The sequence below is a fragment of the Clupea harengus genome, chromosome 15 (assembly GCF_900700415.2).
Source record: "Clupea harengus chromosome 15, Ch_v2.0.2, whole genome shotgun sequence".
Classification (NCBI taxonomy): domain Eukaryota; kingdom Metazoa; phylum Chordata; class Actinopteri; order Clupeiformes; family Clupeidae; genus Clupea; species Clupea harengus.
The window spans coordinates 25,523,616-25,536,235 of record NC_045166.1 but is presented as its reverse complement, the minus strand read 5'-3'; the positions used below and the strand labels follow the sequence as shown (position 1 = coordinate 25,536,235).

Genomic DNA, 12,620 nt, shown 5'->3' with positions numbered 1-12,620 from the left:
GGAAGCTATGGTGTTAAAATAATATTCAAAAAGTGTGTGACACCTAAATGAGACTGACAGGTGAAGTCGCTTGCGTTTTTTCATACGTCAGATGTCAGCTGAGGTAAATTACCGTGGCAACCTACCAAAAAACCTGCACTTGTCTCTGTGCCTCGCCGCTCCCCTGGGCCCAATGAGGCCGAGGCTCTGACATTTCGGCCGTCTCTCAAGCTGTCACGTCCCTCCCATCGATTCTATCCCTGCTAATGCAGACCTCTCTCCCTCCCTCTTCTACGCAAATTGCTGCTGGACTACCCCTCTAAAGCTTAGACACCATGCACCAATTCAAGAATAACCAGTCGTTTACCCTAGGCCATTTAATCTTATTTAGGCCAATTACATCCAGCCATTTATTCCTCTTGATTACATTACTTCATTACTTTCTTTCCTGATGAATTTTCGACTGCTGCACGTTTGGTCTTGGCACTGTCCTGCTTCATCAGGAGTTAGACAAGAAGTGCAAGAAATACATTTAGCCTAGCACACTACAATTGCTCGAAAGCGTTTTTTTGCTCGGATTGTGGCCCATATCTGCTCATATTAGGCTGTACACATGCGATAATGAGCTCATTATCGATCATTTAATCAGTCTTCTGCAAGCACTACCTGAGCAGCAGCCGCTTTCAATTGCGTTTAGTCCACACTATGAAAGAAAAAACGCTGGCAATCATTTGATTTGCTGGTGCTTTCAGGACAGACCTGAAGGATTTACTGTTGCTGCTTCAGCAGAACTGACTGTGCCACACCACGACTCCCCCTATTTCTGCCCAGCAGATAGAAGAGGGAATAAAACCAACCATAGCTATATATATGTAACCCACATAACAACTGGACCAGGAAGACACCTGGAGCACTTTAACTGTGCACAAGCCAACCGTTAATTAGGTGGCGCTGGCCCTGGCTCATTTTACTCTAGAAAGGCCGTGCCAAAAATGTCAAGACAGTAGATTGCTTTGATGAGGATTGCATAAGTACATTGAATTGTTTTTAGGAGCCCATTAGATATGTCTATATTTTGGGGATTATTTAAACAGCAGATTCTTCACGAATGTGAGTACGAGTGAACTTTTAATTATTATGTGGCATTTTATGTTTGCGCAGCATCGGCCCAACCTTCGTGTTTCGTTGTGTTGGATGTCTTTCAGGCTCCAGCAGCTCCATTCATTGTAAACATAATGACAATGCAACGCGTGTCGGCCGGATGTGCAGAGTTGTCTTTTATCGGATTGCTCTAAAACTTAAATTAAACAGGTTTATTATTATTATTATTATTATAGCCTACTGTCATCATGCTAGACTAGAGCAAACGCCCAAGTCCTTCCATGGACATGCATTTTATGAGTAACACTGCCCCCAGGTGTTCAGTCCTTATCATCACACTGAGGAGCTATTTTGTGTACGTTGCAACCAGGGAAGTCTGTGGTATTGTACAGCAAGGCCTTTGTATGAGTCCAATGTCTTCTCATGAGTTGTATTTGATATCTTTTATATTATGTAGGTGCATGTATATGACATTCACAGGAAATAAATAAGTGCAGAGACTGTGCTGAAAATGTACCAATTTTATTGTTGATCCACACATCCATTCTGCAACAAAACAGGCAAGTGACACAGGGTGTATATAAAACAAATAATCGGCTTGAAGAAATATTAAAAACAAATGTCAGTTAACACATCTCTCCTCAATATTGAAAGATGATTTGCAAACATTCACCCTGCACTGTAAAGGCATTGTGTCTGTCAAGAGTTGATGTCTTACAAAATGCTTTTGCAGAAACTAAAAACATTTACCCTCTATGTACAATTGCAACTGATACTCGGAATGATATAGCTCATATTGTTATTACACCATGAGTTAGCAGTATATACTGTGAATATTGTCATAGGTAGAACATAGATATGTTTTTTTTTGTCATGGCTTTATTAGTAATGCATTGGTTAGTTTATGGCTTTTCAGATGGGTTCCGATGATACCACGATTCAAACAAACCAGTCACCTGTGAACATCTATGTTTGACCAAAGCATTTTTTCCTCATCGCCATTACACATACAAAAGCTGTTTTGAATGAGAGCTCAGCAAAACACACCAGATAGGTTTACATCTACACTTGTGCTGGGCAGAAACACTGTTGTTTACTTGAATGCTAAACCCTGCCAGGAGTGGACAAACAGTAGGTGATTGTCTGACACATGGGTCCGCTCATGCCCCAATTACACATGGTTCAAAAAAAAAAAAAAAAAAAAAAAAAAAAAACACTACACCACCACCGACACACCGAATTCTATCATCACCAAAATCCACAAATCAGGCACACTGTGGCATGGCTATGAGACAAAAAAGCCTATTTATTCAAAGCATGTGACAGTCATACCAATCTCACAAGTGCTCCAAACACACTGAAACTACCCTTGTTTGTATTGATATGCAATGCCCTTTCATTGGAGGTTCAGTTCCGGGAATACCATCCACAAAAATGACTGAGAATGAGGGCAAAAGACCACTTCGGTTCTAAACCTGAACTCTTGTGAGCACGAAACTTCAGAAATGTTCAGCAAGGTCATCCTGAAGGACATGATCTAAGAACAGCAGCACAGAAGCACCCGCCTCTCTGCCAATACTAAAACCTGACGATTAACTTCATTAAAGGCTTCATGAGTAGCGTAGCATCTGTAGCTGACCTCCCAAGCTCTTTTCTATACAGCATCACTGAAGCAGAGCGAATGAGAGAGGAGAGGAAGGAGAGATGGCTTTTTAGTTTTTTGTTTTGTTTTAAATGTCTACAAAGCAGAAGTTACAAAAGTTAGGCATCTTCTCATACACTTGACGGTGGATGGCTCATGTGAACCTGAAAGATTTAGGCACATTTTAACTTGAACCCTGTGTCTAGAGACAAATATAGCCATGTCACAAACATGGTCACAGTAGATGAGATGTATACGTTTCATGACATTATTTCAGATATAAAAATGATCAGTCATTATCACACAACCCGTCATATTTTGATGTTCATCAGTGTGTAATATTGGCTGCAAGGTATCCAAAAGTAAGTGCAACCATGACGATTACCCATGATCACGACATGAGTCAGCACTGCATCTACTGTGACATTTATGATGGGGTGGTTTCAGTTTCGGGACAAACAGTTCAATTAAAATGTTCGCAAGACTTAGAGATACCCGTTTACCTGGAAGCTATGCAAGAAACTCCTACGAACTGCACCAACATGAACACAAACCTCTCTACCTCACAGACTGATTCTCACACGAACACCATCACTGTGGTCTACTGGAGTTTGATTTACTGAGAACATGACGGCCATTTCCAGTCACACCAATACATGTTACAAACACTTATTCCCGTTTCTAAAGGAGTTCCCAAAATGCTGGGGGAGCTTGTGATTTTAAAGCGTTTTACTTTCTGGCTTCATTTAATGGAAAGAAAACAGGCTGAATAACATTTGAACTAAGAGCGCCTAAACTCTGTAGACAAGGCAGCTTACAGATATGTGGATAAATACTTCGTCATCTTATTTTATTTCACATAGTAAAGTAATGTTGAAGAGAACTTGGGTTCCGTTAGAAGTTAATGAGCCAAACAAATAACCCAACAAGCAGCTGGAAAACAAAAAGTCCACATAAGATAAAAATACTGTCATACGTCTTCTGAAACCAGTTTACAAACACGTCAAGTGAACTAAACACACACACACACACACACACACACACACACACACACACAACAGAAAGAACATTTGGTTCCGGTACTTCTTTTGTGTGTCACACGGTCTTGCCTTGGCCAGTCACACATTTTGCACAAGCACAGTGTGTGTGCATTAACCTACCAAGACCGTCCATCAATACACCAATACTACCGTAGGCTTCCACATCCACCCTCCCCAGGGCACGACACAAACAAAATGACCCCCTTTGGTTAAATACGATCACTTCATTATATGTGGGAGTGTTGCAAGTTCAGGTAGCTGCATGGCAAATTATTTTCAAGAGTGTTTGTAAGGCTTTTTTTTCTAAAAAAAAAAAAAAAGGCATCATTGATTTTGTATTTCAACAAACAGTATAGGCAATCAGCGATGGTAGATTTGATTTTATAGAATAAAAAAAAGGTACATTTTCTCAACGTTTCAGTGACATGGAGGGAATGACTATGTAAATACACACAAGTATCAACATCAAGTCCTTAAATAATGTAAACATATACATCTTTGAGGTCAGTACATTGATCCTCCTCATATATATAAAAACAAAATCAATCAAACAAAAACAAAACAAACAAAAATAAACAAACTTTACTGAAGCATAGTCCTGATGTTCTTCGGAGTGGACTCGTCATTCAAATGTTTGGTGGTGAACCTGAAGAAAGAAAAAAGAAAGAACGAACTGTGTAAGCTACAATATACACTTTTGCCATTAGGTCTTGCAGCTGGAATAGAAGTAGCTTAGCACAAAAGGGAGAGACCGGGGTCCCACCCATTTTCATTGACAACAACCCAACTATGAAGACTTGTAGGCCTTATTAGATTAACGTTGGCATCAGCTTTATAAATGCGATATAAGTAACACTCTAGATGTCTGTTTTTATTACATTTAAAAAAAAATCCTTTTCACTCGCAAACCGCCATTGTTGTTTATGGCACAATGCAACGTAGTGACGTCAAATGGTTGCACCGGTCTTGGTCTCTTCACCCTACAGCGAGACCAACTCGAAAAGGCTGAACAGAAGACATGTTTAAGCCGAGCGCAATGTAAGCGAGGAGGACGACATATGACATAACTCAAAACCTGAGTGAGAACGATCAGAGAGGTGGTGAGGTGGGATTGGGGTGAAATCGATATTGTCTGTGCAGCAGCTTGCGAATGCTAATGCCAACCGAGAGGGACAGTGTTTGTTGTGAAGAGCTCCGCTTTCTGTCAGCAGCTGGTCAAGATAAGCATATGGATCAAACCAAATAGTTTTATGAGAAAACTTATTCCAATATCAGTTTCAGAGATTAGCATGCACCTCAGTCGTATGCTTTACATAGTTTGCCTCAATCGAGATGTTTCATGGGCTACCCTCTTCTGCCTCCATGAACAGGAGAGGGCTGGCCAGACAAATCACATACCAAAAGGAAAAGTCAAAACATCAGCCCATTAAGTTCTTCACATTCTTTTTTAAAACATATTATATATATCGTATTTTACAGAGGCTCAAATGTATAGGGAGAGCAGGAACAGATTTTCCAAAAATTCATACCAGTGAAACAAATAATATTGCCTTCATTCAAAATTTTGAATTTGCTCCTTTCGTCACGTAAACGGACTACTTCAAGTCATGTGTCCTGCTGTAGCATATGCTTTTCACCTTCATCTGTTATTATTATTATTATTATTAATATTATTATTATTATTATTAATGTTATTATTATCTATTATTATAGTCCTCCGTCCTCCAGCTAGTGCCCTGGAAATCATTTGAAGTGTGACATCACCAAGGATGTCTAATTTCTCTAATTGTTGCCAGAGGAGAAAAGGAACGAGGAGTGAGGGACCACAGAGGACCCATGAGCGCTAGCTATGACCTATATGCAGGAGTCTTTTTACAGATGAGTCTTATGTCTGTGGTTACGAGTGACAGATGAGTCTTATGTCTGTGGTTACGAGTGACAGATCAGTCTTATGTCTGTGGTTACGAGTGACAGATGAGTCTTATGTCTGTGGTTACGAGTGACAGATGAGTCTTATGTCTGTGGTTACGAGTGACAGATGAGTCTTATGTCTGTGGTTACGAGTGGCAGATGAGTCTTATGTCTGTGGTTACGAGTGGCAGATGAGTCTTATGTCTGTGGTTACGAGTGACAGATGAGTCTTATGTCTGTGGTTACGAGTGGCAGATGAGTCTTATGTCTGTGGTTACGAGTGGCAGATGAGTCTTATGTCTGTGGTTACGAGTGGCAGATTAGTCTTATGTCTGTGGTTACGAGTGGCAGATGAGTCTTATGTCTGTGGTTACGAGTGGCAGATGAGTCTTATGTCTGTGGTTACGAGTGGCAGATGAGTCTTATGTCTGTGGTTACGAGTGGCAGATGAGTCTTATGTCTGTGGTTACGAGTGGCAGATGAGTCTTATGTCTGTGGTTACGAGTGGCGTGCCCTTTTGCAGCCTATAGGCATTTTCAAGATGAAAATCCCCCCCCCCCCCCCCTTTCTTGTTATGCCCTCTATACATCCGTCAACCCACAATTTCAAAGAAGATGTAGGCTAGCGGTTTATGAACGCTACAACTAACGATCAGTGAGACGCCCAACAGGAAATAGCCTGTAATCCAGCTTCACTTCTCTCCATTCAAACCCTCTGGACTGGCTCACTTCTTTTACTGTCTATGAATAAACGTTGAGAATTTTTTAAATAATTAAAATATTTCATGTGTTTTTTAACAAGATATTTTAGTAGAAGAGGGCAATTATAGCGTATTAAGGCCTACAAGTCTTAATAGTCGGGGTTCCTTTTAATTCAATTTCTATGACCTTTCACAACGTACAATTGCGCACTACTCCACAGATTGGGGCCTTATTACTGAATTACTATTACTTTCCTAATAGGCTAGTTGGGCTGTGGAAGCTAAGTGGAAACTGGATCATGCTGCAGAAATGTGTACAAATGAAACATTATCCATGTAAGAATACAATAACATCATTCATTTCTTTGGATCTACATACGATTATTTTTTTTTATTATTTCATGACTTTCCCAGAACTTTCAATGGATTTACAGAATTTCATGACTTTTCCAGGCCCTGGAAAAATGAATTTTCAAAATTTCAGGATTTCTCCTAGATTTCCATGACCCTGGGAACCCTAGAGAAAGAGAGACCAGGAGACCTACTTGAGGGCATTTAGAAGACCTTCGACATTATCTGTTGGCTGTTCTTTCAGGACCTTTATGCATCCTTTCATCTGAGAGGTAGAGAGAGACAGAAAAGAACACAGTGAGACAGAACACAGTGAGACAGAACACAGTGAGACAGAACACAGGATAAAACTCCCATCCAATGCCAGGCATGAGTCTCAGGGGGAAGGGAGACTCACGTCAATTTTGGAGGACTTGTTGAAGGCTCCGTTAGGATGCACGTGGTCGTAGAGGATGATGACCCCCACCATCACCCGCATGCAGAAGAGCAGCGTGTCCTCGCTGTTGAAGCGACTACTGTACTCTCTACAACAGTAGACACACACACACACACACACACACACACACACACACACACAGCAGATGCCTTTAGTTCCACTGACTGGCATTGGAAAGATGTAAAGCAGAGTATTGTCTCAGTAGAGTGGGGATACTAGACATGCTACGATACTGATCGAACAGGTTCATTTATTTATTGAACATTTGCAGATCAAATAAATGAAGAATTCTTCAAGGTAGCCATGTTTATTCTGTTGGCTAGTTATCTTTATGTCATTGTATTTTTAGTAAATAAAAAGTCATGCACACCATAGCAACAAAAATAAATACAGAGCATTGGAAAGGTAATAGTAGACTGCTGATCAAATGTACAGTTAGGTCCATAAATATTTGGACATTGACACAATTTTCATCATTTTGGCTCTGTACACCACCACAATGGATTTGAAATGAAACAATCAAGATGTGCTTTAAGTGCAGACTTCCAGCTTTAATTTCAGGGTATTTACATCCAAATCAGGTGAACGGTGTAGGAATTACAACACATTTTATATGTGCCCCCCCCCCCCCTTTTAAGGGACCAAAAGTAATTGGACAAACTAACATAATCATAAATCTAATTGTCACTTTTAATACTTGGTTGCAAATCCTTTGCAGTCAATGACAGCCTGAAGTCTGGAACCCATAGACATCACCATAGGGAATTCAACAGAAACGCATTCAACAAAGAAATGATCCACATCACTGTCACTCACAAGCTGATAATTATTCTCATCAGCCTTGAAATTCCCCTTCACTGAATCTCCACAGTCAAGGAGGACAGTTTTAAAAATGTCGGCATCATTCAGGAGGTCACTTACGGTGTCTCCAGCATGACCTTACACACACTGGCCATGGTGCTCAGGCAGTCTGTCGTGTTCTCCAGGGGTAACGTCTTATTCTGCGCACACACACACACACACACACACACACACACACACACACACACACACACACACACACACACACACACACACACACACACACACACACACACACACACACACACACACACACACACACACACACACACACACACACACACACACACACACACACACAGGGAGAAATTAATTATTAGTAATTAGGCCAAACATACTCCATGTGAACATGGAACTTGGAATATTATTAATCATGAAGGGCATTAGTCAACGTTTCTGAGGGGGTCAGAATGCTTACCTCAGTGACAAAGTTTGTTGTTGCGTTGCTTAGGGTCTTTAGCATGGGTGTGGCCTCCGCATAAAACAGAGACATCCGATTGGCCATCTCGTTGTTGACCTCGTTTTCAATGTCCAGCTAGCAGTCAGAATCATTTTATTTTTCTCAATATTTTATCTTCTAGTGCTGTTTTTCCAACAGAATATTCATGTTTGGCCAGTGGTGTGATGCACAGGCTATTTATCCTGTGCAAACTCACATTCATGTTTTTTCTCCTGTGCAAACTCACATTCATGTTATTTTATCCTGTGCAAACTCACATTCATGTTATTTGATCCTGTGCAAACTCACATTCATGTTATTTGATCCTGTGCAAAGTCACATTCATGCTATTTCTCCTGTGCTAACTCACATTCATGTTATTTATCCTGTTTCGACTGATGGTCCTTCTGTAGTAGCTGAAGTCATTCTGGATGGCTGGGATTCTCATCTAAAACAAAACAGCAGAAACAAACGATTTTTAAAACCGATAACGACCTATTCTGTGACTGTCTGTGTGAGAATTCCCTAGACTTTATATATTCTGATTGAACATTCTCACACCAAGGTCCCAAGAGCTCAAAAGGAAATGCCACAGCAGAGACTCCACAGTGCATTTTCCCCTTTTTAAACAAAACAGTGCTGGCAACGCAGTATGCAATCGCTGGGATACTTTCATTCAAATGGGGCATCGTGTTGCAGCTACTCAACGAGTGCATAGAGGTGAGAGATGGGAAATAGTTTGTCCAAGGGAGCTCTTGGATACAGGGCAAATACATCTTCTTAGCATTAATGTTCAGCATTCAATTCAATTCAACTTTATTTCGCCATGTATACAGATACTAGGAATTTCCAGGAATTTCTAGGATTATTTATTACTAGGAATTTCTAGGATTATCCAGACATGTTCTGCATTCAGGTGAGATACTAGCCCGTTATTCCACTTGCTCTAGTGTGGGAGGGCACACATGTTAAAAGTGCCTAATAGCGCCATCTGCTGTTGTGAATGTACAACATTTAACGGTCTAGCCCAGTGGTTCCCAAAGCGTGGGGTGGGGGCTGCCCAGGGGTAGCACGGAGCCACAGCAAGGAGGGCGTGAGAACGAGAACCCTAAACAACCAACTACTGGTCAAATGAAGTATGGCAGCGCTGTTACAACAAAAGTAGCCTGTAACTAACCTACCGTAAATCCTCAAATAAAGACCGGGATTCAATTAGAGGCCGGGCTTCAGATAGTAGCCGGGGGCGTGGTCGATACGGACAAATAAAGGCCGGGCCCCGAATACAAGCCGGGGGTAAAAAAAAGGTACCGGTAGCCTATTTTACTGTAGCCTACCAGCATCAGTCCATCAGCACAAAGCAGACATCACAATTTAATTGAATGCATTTCATAAATACATGTTTTCCTCATGCTTAACGTTGTTGGCTAATTTCATGGGTGTTTGCAATTAAAAAAAAGAAATGTTTCAGCCTACAAGGCGAATTTGTTATTATACAGTTACTTGCCTAAACGATAGAAGACATTCCTCCAAAATACCTCTTTTTAATGATTTTGTTGCCATTTCGTGATTTCCGCTAAGAAAACAAAATTCTTCAGGCTAATAGAACTTTAACGTTCCAGGTGTTGCGTAGCAACCCATTACTTGCTGACTTCAAGTTACAATGACTTTTCGCTACGTTAAATGACCGGACTTCTTGCGGGATGATATGAAAGATGTGAATTAGAAGCACAAAACCCGTTGCCAATGACAGCGGTCATTAACTTTTCGCAGTGGTGAATATCAAGAAATTACAGACCTGCTAACGTTGGGGTGCCCCATTCAAAATCGACAGAACTTTTTGGAACATTCTGAAGAGCCGTAAAATAAGTAAGAAATAAAGGCCTGCCCCTAATACAATTTGAGGATTTACGGTAGTTGGTAATGCTTTTATAGGGTACTTTGTGGTCAGGGCCCACCGTTTAGCCTAGAATCTAGGCCCTAGATGATAAAAGGGAGAGCTAACGTATTGTAGACCGAGGACATATATCTCTTGCATACTGTTGCGTCTGGAGTCTCCAAGGACATGATTGGCGGCCTCAGACGTGCAGTATTCCATACTCGTGCCATCGTGGTCTGTCAGAGGCGACTTGTTTCTCATGTGGAAGGAAGAGAGGGGGAGAGAGAGAGAGCGAGAGCTCCCACCTTGAGCTCGTCAAAGCGCAGCGTGAAGTGGAGGATTTCGGCAAACTGCTTGGCCAGGGCCTGCTCCTTCTCCAGGTGCTGAGTGGGTGTGTATGGGGGGCACGTCAGGCACTCCAGCAGGCTCTTCAGGGCCTTCTCTGTCGGGGGACAGGTGACAAATATATCTACAGCGCCATCAGACACAAACACACACACACCTTCCACAGCCTCTAGAGAGCCTCTATGGGAAAAGGCAAATTGCTTGGTACATCCAATGTATTCAAACGTAGGGGGTTAGACAGAGATACTGAGAGCAAAAACACAGGGGGGGGGGCAGTAAAAGGTACTTAGTAAAAAGTACCTAGAAGTAAAAAGTTAAAAAAAAGTACCTAGCCTGATGGAGAAGCCATAGAACCTCTTGAGCCTGATGACGAGCGGACAGACCGAGTTCCACGCCCGCTCCTGTAGAAGCATGTCACTGGGGTTCTGGATGGCCTGGAGAGAGAGAGAGAGAGAGAGAGAGAGAGAGAGAGAGAGAGAGAGAGAGAGAGAGAGAGAGAGAGAGAGAGAGAGAGAGAGAGAGAGAGAGAGAGAGAGAGAGAGAAGCATTATGGGATTTTGTTGTAGGGCATCAGTGAATCACACCAAAGACTTTAGCTCCATAACGGAAAAACAGACTATAGGAGAAGAAGCCGCCATAGACCAGTGGCTCCCAAACTGGCAGGCCCCCCTTTTGACAGTGAGAAGAAAATCGAATGCATTCCCAAGATTAAGACGCTCGTAATAGATGTAATAAATCATCATTTAAAAAGCGGTTGCATAGCTTTCCTTAAACATGGTTTCTACATTTGAACTAACATTTTTAATTAAAATGGTAGCAATCAGCTCAAATATTTAATCAGTTAAAAATGTATAAAAACAATTCAGATTGATCAGAGCTCCTGTTTAAAAAGGATCAAATCTGGCCAGATCAATTACCGTTTTATGACTGGCTATGCATCACTCCATTCTTTGGATTGGTTCATATTGTATTGACAATCAGGCTAGCTATTCCTTCTGACATATAGGTATTATTCAAGTATAAAGTAGGCTATAAAACGCACCACCAAATAGGTACGTTGCAGGCTACTTTGCTGTAAGAGTACTGCCATACTTAATTTGACCAGTAATTAATTAGGGTTCTTTTTTATAATTTATTTTTTACTAAAATGTTCTGTTTGCTCTTTTTGTGTTTTTTTTTGTTTTGTTTGTTCTGCCCTATGTAAAGCGTTTTTGGGTACTTAGAAAAGCGCTATATAAGTCGACGGTATTATTATTATTATTATTATTAAAATAATAAGTTTAATTTCTTCGAGCCCAACCCACACCACCCTTGCTATAGCTCCGCGCCCCTCCTGGGTGACACAGCGCCCCACACTTTGGGAACCACTGCAGTAAATGAATGAGTTCTGAATGCATAATACTGTGTATAGTGTAGTGTATAGGGCTGTGCATTGTTCTGACACCAAAGATATTTCGTGCCAGGTTCATTTTATGTTAAGCAATTTGCTGGGATCTGGGTTTGTATGGGGACTTATGGGTGGCTGCAAGTAGGGAAATTGTAAGTGCATGCGTCATCTGGTCTTTTAATTGTCTGTCTCCTTATTTGTCTGTGTATGTTGGAAGTTGATAGGTGTATGTGTGATCGAGAGAGACACAGAGGCAGAGAGAGAGAGACAGAAACAGAGGCAGAGGCAGAGGCAGAGTGAGTGAGTGAGAGGCGTACATCTCGTATCTCCTGCCCTGCTCCTTTATAAGCCTGTAGGCCTAACAGGATGCTCTCCGATTCCTGCAGCATGGCGTTCACCTGGTTCCACACATCCCTCTCGCAGTCCGTTGGCTGTGCATCTGTACACACACACACACACACACACACACACACACACACACACACACACACACACACACTTAGTACAAGGAACTCAGCATAAATACACTCAACATGCAACCTAGGACGTCTT

General features: G+C 41.5%; 1 protein-coding gene across 3 annotated transcripts in view; it reads right to left on the bottom strand.

Moving 5' to 3' along the window:
• Positions 1–1,586: 1,586 nt before the first annotated feature.
• Positions 1,587–12,620, bottom strand: part of fam49a (family with sequence similarity 49 member A) — a 33,985-nt gene continuing 22,951 nt past the window's right edge. For 2 of the 3 annotated variants that reach the window (XM_012820994.3, XM_012820996.3), the window contains exons 4-12: positions 12,386–12,507; positions 11,010–11,115; positions 10,642–10,778; positions 8,831–8,908; positions 8,440–8,556; positions 8,082–8,161; positions 7,122–7,248; positions 6,919–6,989; positions 1,587–4,408 (exon numbers count right to left, since the gene is read on the bottom strand). In XM_012820994.3, the coding sequence (XP_012676448.1) occupies positions 4,345–4,408; positions 6,919–6,989; positions 7,122–7,248; positions 8,082–8,161; positions 8,440–8,556; positions 8,831–8,908; positions 10,642–10,778; positions 11,010–11,115; positions 12,386–12,507 (902 nt within the window). In that variant the 3' untranslated portion in view covers positions 1,587–4,344. The remainder of the gene's footprint in view (positions 4,409–6,918; positions 6,990–7,121; positions 7,249–8,081; positions 8,162–8,439; positions 8,557–8,830; positions 8,909–10,641; positions 10,779–11,009; positions 11,116–12,385; positions 12,508–12,620) is intronic. The other variant, XM_031581384.2, reaches the window with a different exon arrangement.